General features: G+C 42.2%; 1 protein-coding gene across 3 annotated transcripts in view; it reads left to right on the top strand.

Moving 5' to 3' along the window:
* Window positions 1-18,691, top strand: part of LRRC3B (leucine rich repeat containing 3B) — a 78,718-nt gene extending 60,027 nt beyond the window's left edge. For all 3 annotated transcript variants that reach the window (XM_080926588.1, XM_080926589.1, XM_080926587.1), the window contains exon 2: window positions 17,477-18,691. In XM_080926588.1, the coding sequence (XP_080782714.1) occupies window positions 17,632-18,411 (780 nt within the window). In that variant the 5' untranslated portion in view covers window positions 17,477-17,631 and the 3' untranslated portion in view covers window positions 18,412-18,691. The remainder of the gene's footprint in view (window positions 1-17,476) is intronic.
* The last annotated feature ends 317 nt before the right edge of the window (window positions 18,692-19,008 follow it).

Genomic DNA, 19,008 nt, shown 5'->3' with positions numbered 1-19,008 from the left:
AGGATCATTGAAAAGCTTGAATTCACCTCTCGTGGCATTGACTCTTGTTTGCTGCAGTGAGTACTCCTCCCACATTACTTTCCAAAGTGATGCCCATCTCAGTAGCCCGTGCCATAGACAAAGCCTGGCATGGCTCTGAGTCTCTGTCTCTTTACCTGTGTAGATGGTTACAGGATTGTACCAGTGGAAGATTTCACAGTGCAGGGACAGTAATGAGCTCCACATTGCAGTTTCTCCAAAGAGAGGACCTCATTTGTCATCCTTGTAATTTCCTACCATGGAGACCTGCACTTCTCAGTAACACCCTGACTTAGGGAGACTGGGGGAATGTTAACTTGAGGGAGGGCTGAAAGTTCACACAGTTAGGGTCAGAGCTCATTAGCCCAGAGGCTTACATGATTATACCAAGAAGAGGAGAGAGGGGTGGTTCTCCAGTGTCCTAGGAGAATTGTACTGAATGGTGCTTTGATCTGCTTAAAGGAGTATGCTGATGCCAGGACACGGTCCTCATGAGTGATGTTCTCAAGATCCTTCTTTTCAAGAGCTGGAAGACAGACAGGTCAAGTCAGATGTGCCCCTATTTGTTATACTTAAAGGCACCAGTACTGCATACACTATTTTAAGTCATCCCTTGCTCTACTTAGGCATATCAATTGATGCAAATTTTCCACAAAGTAATTCAGAAAGGAATTGTGTTCACAAGCCTTTATTTCTTTTGAATGTTGAAGTCTAACCATGGTGCTATTCAAATGATACAGTTGTGTAGTATGCTCAGACATAGTACATTCAATGGGGCAAGTCAGCTTCTTGGTTACAATGCCTTTCTTTGGTGGCAAGCGTTTACTAAATGTGTATTACCAATAACTACCAAGAAAATATCATATTCTCTGGCTTAGTCAAAATGAACAGTTCCCAGCTTATTGACAGAATGGGGTCTCTTGAGATCTTACCCCTCCCCTTACCTCTCTTCTCCCCAATACTCTGGCCCACTATAGGCTCCATTTTATGTGAATGATGTAGCAGTTGCTTCTTAGTGATCCAACTTCTTAGGATAACTTTGTCTTTGCTTCTTTTATTACTAGAAGCTCAAAATGTTTATTCAGGCCCCTTTCCTGTCACTCCTAGCCTTCTTCTGTCCTGACTCCATCCCCTTCCTACATTGCATGTCTCTTGTTGATTGTAGCAGAGTTTCTCTTTTTGTGGCAAATATCAATTTTATATAATATATTATATTATAATATAATATATAAAATAATATAAATCTTAAACTAAGAAGAAACTCATGAGCTGGGCTTATTGCAGTATACTGTACAAAAGAGCTGTTGCCTGTTTAGATTATAGATCATCTGAATTATTTTCATGCAGGAACCTTACTGGGGAGTACTCTGAAGACTGACATGGGGCAGATAAGACTGGGGGGGGGGGTTGATTCAGTCACATGACAGACCTAGCCCAATTCACAACAGCTCAAGATTTAAAGTAGTCCACCAGGGCTAAGATGGCCAGGCCTTGCTCCCTTTGATTGCCATCCATTGGCTGAGCTGTTCCTTAGAAGCTCTCTGTGTGTGTGTCATAGAGAAAAACTTCAATGAAGCCAACAGGACAGAACTATCTGTTCCCAGCCTTTCTAGTGTAGTTCCAAGTTTTCAAGCGGTACCCCACATTGGCCACCATGACAGCGAGTAGGAGAATACTGACCAATCTTACCGTTGCTCCATTCACTAAGCCCGAGGAAAAGAAAGTGATTTTGTCTTCCCATGGTTGTGTTCCCCAGCAACTCAGCCACATGTATCAGTGAGGGTACAGTGGATTAAAGCCTTACTTCTTCTCTCATTTTCTAATCTTGTAATGATTTAACATGGCCTGGTTTCCTCCTGCCTTCAAGGACTTTGGTCTGTTTATTGTGGATACTTCACTATCTTCTTGCTGCTGTGATAATCAAGACTTTCTGTTTATTTCCCCCTTTCTCTAGCGCATCCAACCAGGAGTTTGTTTAATAAAATCCCAGCGGCTGTGTTTTGTGACAAGGTGCTCAGAGCACGAAACCCCTTTCCCTCTTTGAAGAAGCTTTTGGGGGGGGGTCCTGCTTTCTCCTCTCATCCTACAGATCATTTCCATACATCCCACTCAGAGTGCCTGGCAGCGCAGGAGACGGATGGGAAGAACACAGAGACTAGAAACCACAGCATCACTGACTGCAGCCTCCTCCCTGTGTGTACTGGGAGCAGAGCAGCTTACAAGTGGCTGAATTGACTCATTTGAATCTCATCACTCTTCATTTCCCCAGCCTTCCCTCTGGTACTCGTGATAATGACTGGGGAAAATGCCCAGGGACCACCAAAGAGACAGATGGGAAAGGGTGATGTAATCCACTATTGAAGTAGTCAAGAAACTGGTCCTGACACTACCACCCCATGCAGCCTTAACTCACCCATCCCTGGTTACTGAGCAGAGCAGCTACACAAGCAGACAGCTTCTCTGCAGCCTCCACAAAGATCCTTGGCAACTTCTTTCTTGCTTTGTTTCTGCAATGATAGCTCATTGAAGCTTTCTCTGTAGCCATTTCAAAAAAGACTCACTTGGGTGTTGCTGTCAGCCCTGTAAGGTTGGCATAAATATTCTGAGGCCGGGAGACAAGATAGGGTAGTGAGGGTGAACATGTTCAACATATGTTGTGTGTTTGGATGAAGCTTATGCTTATGCATTTTAATTAATATATGTTAATGAGCATTTAAATTACTGAAGATTAAGAACAGTGGGATGAATGTCCTAGTTAGCTTCAGCTGCATATTTGACATAGCATAGAGTCATGTGAGGGAGTCTCATTTGGAAAGTCTAGGTCAGAATTTGTATTGATGATCAGTATAGAGGGCTCAGCCCAAAGTGGGCAGTGCCATTCCTAGCAGCTGTTCCTGGACCTTACATAAGGAAGCTAGCTGAACATGATCTTGAGAACAAGTCAGAGTGAGTCAGAATATACCATTCGTCCATGGTTCTTGCTTCCTGGTTCCTGCAGTGAGTTCCTGCCCTGACTTCTCTTAATGATGGGTTGTGACTTGGCAGTGTAAGTCAAATAAGCCTTTCTCTCCTCTAAAGTGCTTTTGGTTGTGATGTTTGCCCAACAATAGAATGAATCTAAGACAATGGCTGTTTAAAAATATGCCCACATCTTCCAATCATCATAATATCTCTCCCTTACTGGTCAGCCAAGAAGGATCCACTGGAGAGAGGAGCAGGCACACATTTTAAATAGAAGACCACAGAAAAATAATGCTGCTCTTTTGTGCTGGGGAAAAGCTCATCATTAGAATGAACAACTTGCCAGCGCCAGCAGAAGGCAATGTCTGTCCCCAGTTCACCCCCATAAGCACTGACTGAAGTATGCTTTCCAGCTCCTGTGTGCTCCTGGCAATGGAGCTGCATGCGTGTCTTCAAGCTGCCACTCAAGCTTGTATGGTGTAAACCGATTCTTCTGCTTGGCCAGATCCCCAGTTTTCCTGTCACAGACAAGTGCCAGGTACTTTTGATTGTAGGGAGGTGCTGATGCTAGGGGGCCCTGGGACATGGGAACCTTGTAGATGAAGTTTCTCCACATGCCCAGGGTCCATGATGAGGCCTTTCTCTCCAAAAACAATGAAAGAGGAAACAGTCCCTTTAGAGTCCCATCTCTCCTGGCCTTTCACTCCCTGTGAGTATTTTGCCTTCACATTTCAAATGTGTGTTCCTGAAACAGTAGGCAAGGCCCTGGGCAAGTGTTGGGGACAGCAGAATCAGACCTGACATGTTGAACAGCGCTCACACTGATATCACCTGGCTTCCTGATGAACAGAGCAATCTTAGTGCCTTCTGATCTGGCCAGATGTCCACTTTAACTAACTCCATTTCCAGTCACTTGGGTCTTCTGTTTCTATTTTGAATCTAAGTTTATGAGGAACCGCTCTCAATTAGTGGCTCTCTGATCTTCCCTTAACTCCTTTCCCTGTGGACTGCACACAGCTCAGAGGAGGCAAAAGTCAGCTTTGAGTAACACTGAAAACTAGCTTTTCCCATGAGCATTTGAGATTCAGGAGATGTTCTGCCCCGTTTTCAACAGCTCTTTCCTTCACTGAGCAGCTTGACTTGAGCATGTGCTTGCCGCCACCCCACCCCCTCCCCCAAGGCAGTCCTGGGGATACCCACAGCTGTGATATTCAGATTGTCTGCTATCTGGACTAAGTGTGGATGTCTTGCTCTACTCTCTCCAAACCTCCCATCTGTGACTTTGAACACTGTCTTGTTGTGCTCAAAACAGTGAAAGGAAAAGAGGTGCTCAGTGGCTGTGCTCCTCAGCCCCGAGTTTCCAGTGAGGGAATCTGGCAGACCATGCCAGGAGCATCTTTCTGGCTCTCACAAGCTGTGACTCAGGGTAAAATTAAGATACCTGTCCACGCCCGAGTGTGGGCTGATTATATATAAAAATTGGCTTTGTAAGAAACTGTTGAAATTCTGCATCCTTATGTTGACTGAACCTTTGAAAGCAATCAACAGATGGCACAATGGAAAAGCAAAGAAGTCTGTTCTGGAGGAGCAGAGAGGCTAGTGGAAGGGAGACGGCCATTGCAGAACAAGAAACTGTAAATCCCCATCTGGCCAGATATTAGCTTTCATGAATTAGATCCCACCTCCTTCATTTCCTTGTGCACTAGGCTCTCTGTTTTTGTTTTGAACATAATTACATGAGGGATGGCTCTCACTTAGTAGAGGTCTGTCCTTCCCTTCTTCCATTATTTCTGTGAAGCTACCAAAAGCTATGCAATTTCAAACAGGGTGTCAAAAGAACTGTTCTGTGAGGTCTGAAAAGAAGACAGGAAACATCTTTCTGCTTCTTGAAGGCAATTAAAGGAACTCGGAAAGTATTATTTGGTGTGTTGTTGACAAAGCTCAGTCCCATGGTGGCTGTTAATTTTTCCGGGTACTTCCCAAAGGAGAATCATGCCAACTCAGGGCCATGTGTTCCCCAGTACAGGCTTCAGGCACTGCACAGGGCACAAAAGGCAGTGATCGCAGGAAACATGGTTTTGCTTGATTTGGGTTTTTTTTTTTTTTTTTTTTTTTTTTTTTTTTAGTAAATGACTGCTTTAAGTGGGAAAATAGTATAATAGTCTGACTCAGACAATAAAGGGCCAGCATAGTGAGAAGAGTGTTCTAAACTAGATCCAAGCTGCTGACCTGAACACTGACTGCTTCGTGGGCCCACTGTGATCATAGGTAAGCAGATGCAGCTGCCCGGGACCTGGCCTTCAGAGCCAAAAGCCCACTGCGAGCACTGTGCAGTGTAAATGCCGTGCCTGAGACTATGTCTCAGATCATTTACACACTGGATTCTCTTTAAGGAGAGTCATCTTCTTTGAAAATATAGATTATAAGATGGAACCTATGAGGTCAGCTTTTACCTCCCATGATCCTGCATGAAATCCTGGAGAAGGTGGGGTTTTAAAATGCACATTTCAGGTGCTTAACAAAATGAAAATGAATGTGAAATCAAAGGGTCGATCGTGGGATGCTGGGTGCTTCTGCTGGGAGATCTTGGGTTGCCAGTTCAATGTGGTGATCAGGTGGCTCTGGGAAGGACCACTGTCCTGCTAACAAGGCTGCTTTGGGTGTAATGGTACTGGACTGGAATCCTCTAGTCCCCACTCATGTGACTCACCTCCGTGCCAGGCTCACACCCACTTCCCTGCCTCCCGATTTGTGAGTCCTGATTAGGAAGAGCAGGTGGCCCATGGAGAAGCTGAGAAGTGGGAGATCCAGACACATCCCCAATTGAGGGCAGGAACAGGTTTCTGTCTCAGTATGTCATTTTGGGTGATTCAGGAAGGATCCAAGTAAGGCCACAGTTCTAGATAAGGCTCATGAAGAGGAAAGGACAGAAGTCCAATTGGGAGGGCACTGCATGCATCTTCAGAGTAGTGGAGACAAAGCTCTGGTTAATGTCAAATGGGATTTCATATAAGATACATGGTAACTGAGTGTCCTAAATTGATACATTGTTATTTATTGCACTTGTGGACCATAGAATCACTAAGACATGTTTATATTCCCACTGAGTTTCCATAACCTTTGTTTCCTTTGACATCTGTCTGTTTTGGGATGATTCTGGGAGCTGGAGAGAAACATAGGCTCTGTTTTTCAAGATCTCACTGGAAACAAAAACAGCTCAACAAAAGCACATAATTCAGAGTCATTGTCTGCAGACTAGAGCCAGATTCTGTTCAGGTGTCTTCCCTAAATAATCTTGCTTTATCCTTATAAAAGGTCAAAGCAGTAAGGGCTTCTGGGGCTCTCTGTTCCCACCCAGGGGAACCAAGGTAAGTACAGTGAAGGGCCTGGGGTTTAGACTCAGTCTGATTTCCAAATCCCTGCTCTCAGCTCCAGTCCCACACAAGGTGCATGTTTCCACATCCCCCATTGTTCTAGACATCAGGGAAACATGAGCAAACAGTATTTCAATTTGTTATTCAAGTCTGACCTTCAGATGGCATGAATATCTTTCATCTACGTGTCAGGTTTTCTGGTCTGCTCGGAGGTTACCATAACAACCTAGAATATCATTGACTGTGATGGTCAGCAAATACCATTAAGTAATTTGTTTTCTAATGACATTGGGACCGCTGATGTCCTTCAGCATGGAGCAATGACAGCACTTGTGAATGAGCCCTCTGTCACACTTTGTTAAGGAGCTTAGTTGTTGATGTTAAACAAGTACCAGTCAGGCATGGGGTAAGGACCAAATATATTAAGCTGTTTAATAGGTAAAATTCCGTGTCTGCATTACCTACATAATAAAGTTTCAGCAGGGCACTTGTCATTGTTCGCAGGTATGGGTATCTTGGTTCTTCCAGTGTCAATGGCTCACTCATAAGTATGAAGCAGGGATGGCTCAAGTTTGAAATACCTCAGTTGGAACGGTTGACTTCCATGATATGTAGCCTCCCATGATCTAGCAGGCCCCATGGGGTAGGCCAGCGTGTGTTGGCTGGGTTCTCAGAAGAAAAGCAAGAGCACAGAAGTCCTCTCAGAAGGACTCAAACAAGATCTGTTACCCTCTTGCTGCTGCCTACCGGTGTAGACAAAGCAATTGTACCCAGGTAGATTCAAGACTCCATGTCTGTATAGGAAAAGACCGAAAGCCATATTGCAAAGAAACACAATTATTACACTACGCAAATGTGTATTAGAAATGAGTGTTTCTTAACTCATTCCACAGATGGAAATACTGAAGTGAACTGTTAAATAGGGCGCTATTTGTGTTTATAACTATATCACAAAACTATACAGACATGAAGCCGTTCTAACTCCAATGCTCTTTTTGACTTTAACACATGTTGTTGCTTTATTCATTGGTTGGATAATGAGCCGTGATCAGTGCTAGGCAAGCACTCTGTGAGCTATGCGCACAGCTCTGTTTTACCTCCTAATTTGAGAGTCTTTCTGACTCTCCTAGGCTGGCCTCGTACTCATTCTATCCCCTGAGGTGATCTTAAACTTGTGACCTTCCTGCCTCAGCATCCAGAAGTCATTAAGATTACAGGCTACATTTATTCATCCACCAGGCCACTTACACACCCACCAGATCATTGTTTTGTTCTGTTTGAAGAAGGTTTGTAGCCCAAGGTCACATCAAAATTAGAATGGAGGCAAGGAGGGCCTTGAACTCCTCTTCTGCCCAAACATTAGGGTTTTAAGTACACAATGAAAATGGTGTGCAAAGATGAGAAAGTAGCAAAGTTTAAAACTCAAATGATGCCATACATTACATATCCTGTCTTTCTGTTGCTACCGCTGTGGCTTTCTTTTCTGTTGCTTGTTTGTTTTCCCTCTGTAGCCTTCCACTGTCCAGTAACTCCAGTCTGTACCACGGTGATTCTTCCCTCTCTATGGGAGCCAGGTCATGAGCTTGTTCAACATGTATCCAATGGGAAAATGAGTTACAAACTATTTCCTTTATGTATAAGAAAATAGTTAAATTCTCCAATAAAAGTATTTGATAGTTTTTGGTCACAATACTGCAATTTAAGACAGAAAATTATCTTTACTGACCAAAAGCTTCGGAAATATATTTTCCTAGAACTTAGTTCAATGTCCTAGGAACTATGATAGCACTTGGGGGGGTGTTATTTATATTTTGGTGTATCCTTGGTATATTGGGTTGATATTAAAACATCTGAAGTGTAAAAGTATGTGACCTGATAAACTCCTTGTGAAGTTGAGATTTGAATCCAATTTAGAGACCTTGGTTTGTCTCAATTCCCGCTCAAGCTAATGGCTTTTATCAATTTAATATAAAATAATTATGGGACAGAGTTAAGAAGGATAAAATGTTTTTAGAAAGCAGCATCCATGAACACAGAGCAAAATCTGAATCCAGTGTGAGTTAGCGCTGTGTAAAGACGACCTTCAAGCAATCTGCAAGCTGGTGAGACTTGGAGAGCTGGATTTATGGAGGTTATGTTTTAGAAGTTTCCAGTGCTCTCAGTGCTGTAAATGTGTACGCACATGCTGAGAGATAATAACATAGAAGCAGAGAGAAGCCAAGGTGGATGGTTCCCATTTAATCTCAGAAAGTTATGGCATACTCTATAATAATTATAGATATTAGTCAAAGTGTGAAAATATCTTTATCCTGTGCTTTGAACCCACAGCAGGATAAGTGTTTTGGCTGAAAACTAGAAGAGTCTTGGACTCTATTTGTTTGTTTTTCCATTGAATTCATGGAACAGAAGAACTCTGAAATTCTTTGGGGGCATTGTGATCATTAGATTATGTAGGTTGGTGACAAAATGTAAAATGTACAGAAAAGAGGTTTTTTGTTTTGTTTTGTTTTGTTTTTGCTTAGTATCTCAAGAGTTCACCTAGAAATGTGTCCTCATTGGGAACTCTGTTGCTGTGCTGAAATTGTAACTAATAGCAAGTTAGGAAGGAAAGGGTTTATTTGACTGACAAGTCTCTATCATACTTTATCATTTAAAGGAAGTCAGGACAGGAACTCAAACAAGGCAGGAATCTGGAGACAGGAGCTGAAGTACAGGCCATGGAGGGGGCACTGTATTTTGGCTTGCTAATCATGGCTTGATCAGTATAATTTCATATAAAACCTAGGACTATGAGCCCAGTGATGGCATTACTCAAAATGGGCTGGGCCTTCCCCCATCAATTACTAATTAAAAAAATTCCCAACAGCTGGATCTTACGAAGGCATTTTTTTTCCAATTGAGGTTCACTCCTTCTGATGACTATACTTTCTATCAAGTAGACATAAGACAAGCCAACACAAGATTCATTCTGTGATCTAGGTTTTAAGCAGGGAAAAAGCTATATTACAGCTAACTGGAATGGGAACAAATGGGTCTCATACCACTGTGATGTCAGGGTGGACCATAAGAACTTGCAAGAGAAGTCGAGGCCATGTAGTCTTAGTTTAACAAGATTCTATCACAAATTATGGAGACACTTTTTTTCTTTCTAACAGAAGGAAAGAGAAACACAAATCACATGCATATAATAACTCTCCTAGGAGCACTGAGAGTTCAGATCTGTCCTGGAGATGTCTGAGGCTAGACATCTGTCCTGGAATAACATCTTGGGCCTATGTTCTGTACTGAAAACATCTGGAGTTTAAATTCTTACCTGGGAACACCTTGAATTTCAGGTTTTATCTGGAGGCCATCAAGGATCCTTGGGGACATCTAAGATCCAGAATCTGTCAGAGGAAAATTGGTTCCCAGTGCTTTCCTTCCTGACTTCTGTGGTCCAGGTTTTGACCTGTGGGATTCAGGGGTCTGAGTTCTGTGCTGAGAGTGTCTGTGGTCCAAGGTCCTGGATCATATTTGCTGTTTGACTTCTGTCCTCAGAGCCCTCTTCTCTCCTTTTACATTTTTACATCACACAAAAGTTTGGGTTGTGACAAACTGCATCTAGGCTGAGGTTCCCATTGTAGAGGAGGTAGATGTGAAGGACACAGAAACATGGTTATCATTAGGAAAGTGTGCTTCAGTGTTTGGCCTCACTAAGGCTGAAAAGATGGATGTAAGATTTTGCTCCTGACCCCGAGCAGGCATCCTATGAACAGGCTATAGCCAGTAAGCCTTTACCCTCAAAAGTGTCTCAGTTGTTCCTTGAGTGTAGTGAGGATGCTCGTGCCTCCCTGAGAGAATACAGTGTCTCTTTCTTCCCCAGCATCCCCTGAATCTCTATTTCTTTGACTATTCCAAGTACCTGAAGGAGAACACCATTCAGGCCCATAGTTTCATTATTTGCCTAGGGTAAGATTATCATTTTAAGTAACAAACTTAATTTAACCCAAAGAACAAACTTATTCCAGAAGATTAATAAGAACATTAAACCTTATATTCAAATTTTCCCTACATTCTTTTGTTTCAGGCTAAAAGAGAAAGCGGTAATTGTTTTCTCCTCTCTATGCTGTGTCTACTTCACTCTCATGTCAGGTGAGATCTCAGCTTTCCTAGAAAGTTCAAATGAACAAGAAGATTCATGGTCACGTGGTCTGATGATTCCCTCCTAAGGCTCTTCCATGACACATTCCATGTATATTGTTCCATCATTCTAGGGTCTATTCCCATATCGAGACCTAAGCACAGACATTCCTTCATTTCCCATTCTTTCTTATTTTATTGTTGGTGAACATTTGTCATTGAAGTCTATACAATATATTACCTCTTCTGCTTCAGGCGATATCTTTGCCTTCAGTGATCATATCTGACCCATAGGAACCGGTTTCTCATCCATGTTTACACACTGAAGAGCTTACTCAGCCTTCAAACAACACATTGACAGGCTCTTATTCTGGATGACTCTCTTGCACCCCACTCCCCGGATAATGTAAGAGAAGTTTGAAGAAGATGGTGACTAGAATACCTTTGGACCTGTATTTTAGAAGATATTAGACTACAATGGAATATCCCAGTCAAGCACCATATATTAACTTAACTCCTTATGTGGGAATTCTACATCCATTTTATCAGAACCTTGGTCAGAACTTAACTTCTACCTCCCTGTTAAATGGGTGCAGCTCTAAATACTTGCCAGGTGTGTGATGAAATGAGAGCAGATCCAAATTCCTTTCAGTCATCTTTATACTAATGTGACTAATGAGAAAACGGTCGAGACACTGAGTACATGCTGGGATCCTGTTATCTAGTAATTGCAGTAGGTAAGCAGCCACTACGGACAACAGAATGTGATAGACTGGCTGACAGGATTCTGCAGAGGAGTCTTTGGTCTCAGGGAGGATTCGTACCTTTTATGGACACTGTTATTATTGATGGCCTCTTGGCTGGTCCTCAGCCCACTTCTTCATTTTTGGTTTTGAAATCAGGAAGGCAGATCTCAAGGTAGAGATCTTCAGCTTCGATAGTTTCTGGAAGCTTCTTTCTCTGTAGCCATGCACTGTCTGTTAAATATATGACTGTGAAACTCGGGCGTTGTCTCTGCAGTGAGTGCAGTGGCTACTGATGGGGAAAGGAGGCTTTTAGGAACAGAAAGGAATCATTATAGCTTTTTAAGTAATGGGATGTCCTGGATCGGGTCACTTTAACCTGGCTCAGTGAAAGTAGGAGCAAGGGAAATCTGGGTATAGGCCACCGAGGATGATGAACTTTGCTCTGCCCCCCCCCCCAAAGGTGGTCACATGACCTAGAAAAATCCATTGTGGAAGTGCAATTTCACTGAAGTGCTGGAGATCAGGGTGCAGCTGTTGCCAATGGAAAGAACTAGTGATTTGTGCTCGACCTGGGCAGTCGCTGGGTGAAGCTAAAAGCTGAAAATTATGATTTTACTTTCCGACTCTCCAGATGAGGCTCTCATAGAACCTTTCTGTGGTGTGTATGGTTGTGAATGAAATGAAAGTTAAATTCATAGGAGGACTCATTGTTGAAAATGATCTGCAAATATGATCCCAGTAATGCAATCTTTCATCAAGTATAGTTTCCTTATCCAGAAAACAAATAGATTACTAGGTATGTTATCTATACTAGGTGTGTTATGCTATATTCTTTCTAAATTGAAAATCCATCATATAGATCATGGCTATACAGGAAAAAAGAAAAAAAAAAAAAAAAAAAAAAAAAAACAACAACACATTTTGGAAACCTAGCCTTGAAAATATCCAGCTTATTAACTTGGTAAATGAAAGCCAAGCAAACCAGAAGAAGTGAAGATTCTTTATTTGGAATTATTTTTCATAGCCAGCAAGCCAGCCACTAGGTCTGGCATTTGGCAGACACTCATAGGCAAGTGTGCATGTGTGCAGACAATGAAGGATTTTTTCTAAGCCTTTACAGAAGCCACTGGACCCGATGGTAGGCTGAGTGAACCTGGCCATCCTCTGGAGGTGGTGGGTCAGGTGCACATGTAGCTTTTTGCCCCCGGCCTTAAACTGCAGGCAGGTACAAAAACTAGAGAAACTGCCCTTCTGGATAAAGTCCTTGCTGAACTGTCTGGCTCTCACAGAGCTGAGGTGTGCCCCAGGCTGGCTGCTGCAGGGTGTGGCTCATACTTCTATTTTGCATATTATTCATTTATATTTCAATCTCTCATCCTGAAATGTGATCTGCCTTTGCTCCCTGGGCTGCCATAGTTCAGTCTTTGCCAGGGGAGAACAGTTATTTGCTGAATGGCCGAGTCGGGCTAGTTTTCTAGCTATTCCATAGCATTCTTTGATTATTATCTTGTTGGTTGTTTATAATAGTCGTTTTGTGCCATAAGAACTTGAGCCTATAGAGAAGTAGACAATGTTCAGTCTTTCCTTCTGGGAGCCTCTTGGCCCCACTATTTGCTTCAATTTATTATCCCCTTTGGAAATTGCCTGTGTCTATGTAAGCATTATAAATGCATGCTTCATTTGAATATTTGCCCCCTTCACAAACATTGTATACATGTGCGATTCCACTGTAAGAAGATTTGTTACCACATTACTTTTGGAGGTGATCTTTTGCTATCATTACATCAATAAGGATTGTCTCTAAATTTGGGATGATGCTACTTGTGGAAAAAGAGTATACTGCTCTCTGCACTCAAGGAGCTGAGAGTATGTTGTTCTTATCATGTATGTTGACATTAAATGTTCTTCCTACTTTTAAAAAAAGGTCATGAATGCTTCCACTTGAATTTATTTTACTGGTATTGGTATTCTATGGTTTAAATGACATATACATTCATACACACACATACACACACAAACACACATATGTATATACTTATATTATGTACTATTTATGCATATATATTATATTATATATGTATGCTCTTATAGAAATTATCAGTGTATATAATTATGAGATTATTTCCCTCAGTGTTTCGATCTAGATTCTGAGTTTAAAGTTTTCTTGTTTTGAAATTTTTGCCTTTTAACCAAATCCTTCTTGGTTAGTAGCTGAGTTTTTCAGGATGCAGTTAGTACACCTGTCTCTTCTGCATCGGTCCATTCTGTGATCCACAGGGTCACCTCTCAATAGTCCTGACTATCCCTTCATCACAGAAAGAAAGAAACAGAGAACCAGACAGGGACTGCCATTCAGCTACTAAGTGAACTGTCTCTGTCTGCTAAGCAGACTTGGTTTCTATCACTTTCGAAAGAGTGTCTGACGTCCGTCATTTATCCACAGTATTCACTTTGTAATTCACAATGTGTCTAGACAAGGTGAGCAAGGCATGAGTCTTGGGATAAAGTGATCCTTTTCCAGACACATCATGTTTGAAAATATCATGGCTTCCCTTTGATATGGGCAAGGGGAGAAGTGAATAAAGACAATGGAGCCCAGTGAATTGGGGCCTGCAGAGGAGGAGCTTTGAGCTAGGAAAGGTGCTTTTGGACTTGGCCTGTACTATTAGTGAATTTACGTCTACATCATAGTGACAGCTGGTGACTGGTGTTGCTGGCTCTGCTCTCTCTCTCTCTCTCTGTGACCCCAGTCCTTCTCTTATGAACTTTCATTTTGATGGAAGTCTGGTACCCTTGTCTCCAGCACTGCAGCTTATTTTTTCTTTGGCTTTGTATGCAAAGCTGATTCAAAACAGACTCCGGTCAGACTCATGTTTCTATGCTCCTGGTAACATTGTACTTTGTGGGCGATAATCAATAAGAGAATATCTTTCTCTTTCTTGGAGCATTGTCTGCTCACCAATAAATTAGGGCCTTGCCCTGCTGCCAATCACTTTGAACTAGTTAATCAGCACCACAGCCTTTCCACCCCCCCTTGTGAAAATGATCTGACCTTGATTGCATATTTAGGCTGTATTGTTTGTCTCCTGGACAGTATGCTAGTCTATTTGTTCTGGTAACTATGCATAGTAGCAGAGATTGACTTATCAGGATTCTGGAAAATCTAAGATCAAGGTCTCAGAAGAATTTCCTGGTTTGAAGATGGGATTCTGTGTGTGTCCTCATGTAATGCACAGACAGGAATTTCTCTAGTCATGTTTACGCAGGTGCTAATGCTGCACATGAGGGATCAATTTTCTACAGACATGTTTATGTTACCCTTGTGCTCGCAGTAGATTTCAACACATGAGTCATCAGAGTCCATAAGTTTTCAGGCTGGAGCAGAGCTTCACATCCTGAATTTTGTCACTATATCCCAGACGGGGGTAATACACTAAGTCACAGTAGCTGGGCCATTTAGTCAATCTCGAAGGCTTTATTCTCCAGTTTTTAGAAAACGAGACACTTATCTGGAGCTAACATCTCTTAAAGAAAGAGTTACTCTGTGTTAGTTTTCCTGGCAAATGTTCCGTCCATGGATAACTCATTAGGAGACAAAAGTTTTTATCTCATGATGGACCCCGATCGATCTTCTGCTGAAACCTCAGTGCATTTCAGAACCATTCCTTATATGTGACCATCAATATTGGAGTGGTAATTCCAGAGAAACCATAACCAAGGCTAGAGGAATCTATTGAGAAAACAGTCATTTATCCACCTCCTTAGGTGCCTATACTCACAGCGTTTCCAAAGTTTGCCACATTAGCATGTGGAACCAGCAGACATTTAATGAGCTGGCTTTTAAGTTAAAGCTCACCTTGATTCTCTCACTGACAGTATTTATATCTGCACATGGACCAGTACTATGAAGATGGTGGGCACATATCCAAGAAGGGTGATAGTAACTATAGATGACAAGGACTGTGCTCTGACTGCCGATCAATTACATCATGTAATTTTCAAATCAACTTCATAATTAAGTGTCTTTGTAATATTGAATCAGTGACAAAGGAATGATATTTAAAGAGATTGGATACTGATCACAAAGATTAAAGCTGGACTATGCTGTGCTTGTACAATATTTACTCTTATTCCCAAAGGAGAAAGACACAAGTGCATATTCTTAAGATACTTATACTCTGAACTAGAGAACACATCTACTCAGAACGCAATAAACCTAAAAATATCTCAAAATATTAAGGTCCTACAGAATTGGCCTCCTCTCAGTTTATCTGTGTCTGAGATACTGGGTTGATGGAAGTCACTTGGTTGTTGTAAACTTCTAATTTCACCAAACTCCCTTATCTGTTCCTCTTCTGACAACCTCAGTCTGTATTTCTGCCCCCTTCTGTTTTGTCTGCATGCCCCTCCCTTCTCTGTTCTTTAGTCTCTCTTCCATACTAGAGACTAACAAATATCTCAGTGTAGTTTCAAAGGTATACATGGGAGCAAGGGAAGGAATCCTGACGACAAATGAAACCATATGAGACAGAGGGTTTGGTGCATCTGAGGAGCCTTCCTTTATGTGTTCTGGTGTTTGATGAATTCAAGGAGAGCAAGAACTTGCTCATTGTTCACTGTGTCTGGGCTCTTTCCTTCTTGCTTTCTAGCACTGCAGGCATCTAGGACTCCAAAAGCACACCCATGCCCTTCTGCTGTTGTTAATCGAATTTTCCCATGATTAACAACTCAGTTCGTTATGTTTCCAGATCACATTAATCATCTTTTCTGGGAGTTTGGTAACATTTGGAATCGTTTCCCTATGAATTTATCCATCTGGGATCTTTATAAAAGATATATTCACATGAAGTCATTTGTTGCTCACACAGGGAGCCATTTGCTGTTCCCTGCTGAGAGTGGAGGTACTTTTTGTTTCCTGAATCCTGAATGGAAACTTCTGAAGTCAAGTCTAACCATGCAGGAACCTCTCGGTTGAGCTCTATGAGGTTTCCAACACAGAGCAAGACCCAGAGCACAGAGGTTCTGCTTGTAAGATAATAGTGGTGAGAAGTTCAAAGGCTGTGCTCCATGGAGCCTCTTAGAGCAGATGGGAGTGGAGGAAGCTGTGGGGGCCATGGAAAGAGACTTGAGATGGATGAGTCGGAGCAAAGGTCCTGGCAGGATTTCTGGCTTTACTCCTACAAGCTATTTGACCTTAGACAAGTCATATAATCTCAGTAAGATCCATTCACCCCTCTGTAAACTACTATCATAGGCTAATTCTATGTGCTGGCTTTTATTCTCTTCTCTGTCATCTGCTGTTGAGGAAACTGTATAATATTGTTAATACCACTTACTTTGCAATTCCCACACCTCTTTTCAAAACCAACAGTGTATGTTTGTATGCATATAAAATATACAATACGTATAAGAAAAAAATATCTATTGGGCGATTTTCATGGCTGTTACTAACAATAATGTGTGTGTGTGTGTGTATGTAAGAATAAAAAGCCTACTGTGGATGTTCTAGAAGCCAGTATTTCTTAATTATCTTCTTTTATACAAAGAGCCTTACAGTCATGTGCCCTGTTTAAATTGGGCAGAAGGTATGTTATTTAGGAAACAGAGAATTCTTTGGGGTGCACTGTGAGCCTCCTCCCAGGCACAGTGCAGTCTGGGGAGCTTGGGAAGTAAGCAAGTCCTGTGGAAGCTTTTGTTCATTTGTCTCTTGCAGTATTGTGCAGTGAAGGTCAGAGGTACTGCCCACTTCTTAAGTCAGATGTTTCTTTAGAGACAATATTCTACATTTAGTATCTTTTGAAAACCCAAGACAGAGATTTCTCTCTGTAGTCATTAGCCCTGAAATACAGGTATCAGTTCTGTTCCTGCCCTATGCAGGACTGAATTGCATAATGCTTCTGGTGCTGTAGGAAGCATAAAAGACACAATTAAATTTTATTGCCTCAGCAGGGTCCAGGAGGGGAGTGGCAAAGATGGTAAAAGTTTGTTCTAATTTTGCCATGGCTAAAAACAAAGTGAAGGGGTGTAGAAATGTTGACCTCTGTTGAGTCCTCCCCCATCCTTGGTGCTTCCAGCAGGAAATTCCCATAACATAGGGAATTCCCAGTAGCCTTGATGAAAATCTGCCTGCCTCACCTTCCTGTCCCTACATTAAGCAGACACCTGAGGGTACTTTTTAATTGCTGTTCACCTACCCCCACGGAAGAGGCACCCCCCCCCCATGAAAGAGCTAATTTTGTCTGCTTCCCTTTCCTTTAGGTTCCCAAGGAAGGACAGAAATAATGAAGAAGGCTGTGTGCTAGCTACATCCTTTTGAAACCCAGGAGAGAAATCCAGAGTGTGGTCAGAGGCAGAACCCTTGCAACGCTTGGAGTGAATGAGGAATGGACTCGTGATTATGCAGAGGTTCCAGGATGAATCTGGTCGACCTGTGGCTGTCCCGCTCCCTCTCCATGTGTCTCCTCCTCCAAAGCTTTGTCTTGATGATACTGTGTTTTCATTCTGCCAGTATGTGTCCCAAGGGCTGCCTTTGCTCTTCCTCTGGGGGGTTAAATGTCACCTGTAGCAATGCAAACCTCAAGGAAATACCCCGAGATCTCCCTCCTGAAACAGTTCTGCTGTATCTGGACTCCAATCAGATCACATCCATCCCCAATGAGATTTTTAAGGACCTCCATCAACTGAGAGTTCTCAACCTGTCCAAAAACGGCATCGAGTTTATTGATGAGCATGCATTCAAGGGAGTAGCAGAAACCTTGCAGACCCTGGACTTGTCTGACAACAGGATTCAAAGCGTGCACAAAAATGCCTTCAATAATCTGAAGGCCAGGGCTAGAATTGCCAACAACCCATGGCATTGTGACTGTACTCTTCAGCAAGTTCTGAGGAGCATGGCATCCAATCACGAAACAGCGCACAATGTCATCTGCAAGACTTCAGTGTTGGATGAGCATGCTGGGAGACCATTCCTCAATGCTGCCAATGACGCTGACCTTTGTAACCTCCCTAAAAAGACTACTGACTATGCCATGCTCGTCACCATGTTTGGCTGGTTCACCATGGTGATCTCTTATGTGGTGTACTATGTGAGGCAGAATCAGGAGGATGCCCGGAGACACCTTGAATACTTGAAATCCCTGCCAAGCAGGCAAAAGAAGGCGGATGAGCCTGATGACATTAGCACTGTGGTATAGCAACAGCGCTGGCTGGCGTTGGGAAGGAAGCTTCTGGTTGTAGTCAAATAAGTGGTCCAGTTCTCCCTCCATTGTATACATTGAAAACTTTGTATTTTAGTTTCTTTGCAATCATGACACTGTTGAACTTTTCACACACAATACAACTCTAATTACATTTTAGTTTAGAGGTTCTCCCCCCATTAATTGTGATCCCTTGGTTCCTGAGTAATAAACTCTCTGAACATTAGTTAGACCCATCTCACTATTTAATAATGAAATTTATTTTTTTAATTTAAAACTGAATAAAAGCTTAACTTTGAACCATGGAAAACAGTGTGCCTTATTGGTTAAGACACAATATAGTTGGTCCACTTGCTTTAAATAAAAGAGACGGTCCTGTGACTCTAAGACCATTGCATTGAAAGGTGTGTCCTTAGGCTCTGGGACAGCCTGGGGAAACAGAGCTGAATTATTGACCAGTTAAGCATCTGCGAGACTTTAATTAGCCAAGATGCTTTAAAGAGGTGTGGTTTTTTTTTTTTTTTTTTTTTTTTTTGAAGATTTGTTGTGTTAGAATGTCTGCTGACTAGCATCTGCTTTTCAAAATAGGTAGAA

The sequence above is a fragment of the Micromys minutus genome (assembly GCF_963924665.1).
Source record: "Micromys minutus genome assembly, chromosome: 12".
NCBI lineage: Eukaryota > Metazoa > Chordata > Mammalia > Rodentia > Muridae > Micromys > Micromys minutus.
Note: the sequence above shows the minus strand (reverse complement) of the source record. Positions and strands in the feature narration are given on the sequence as shown.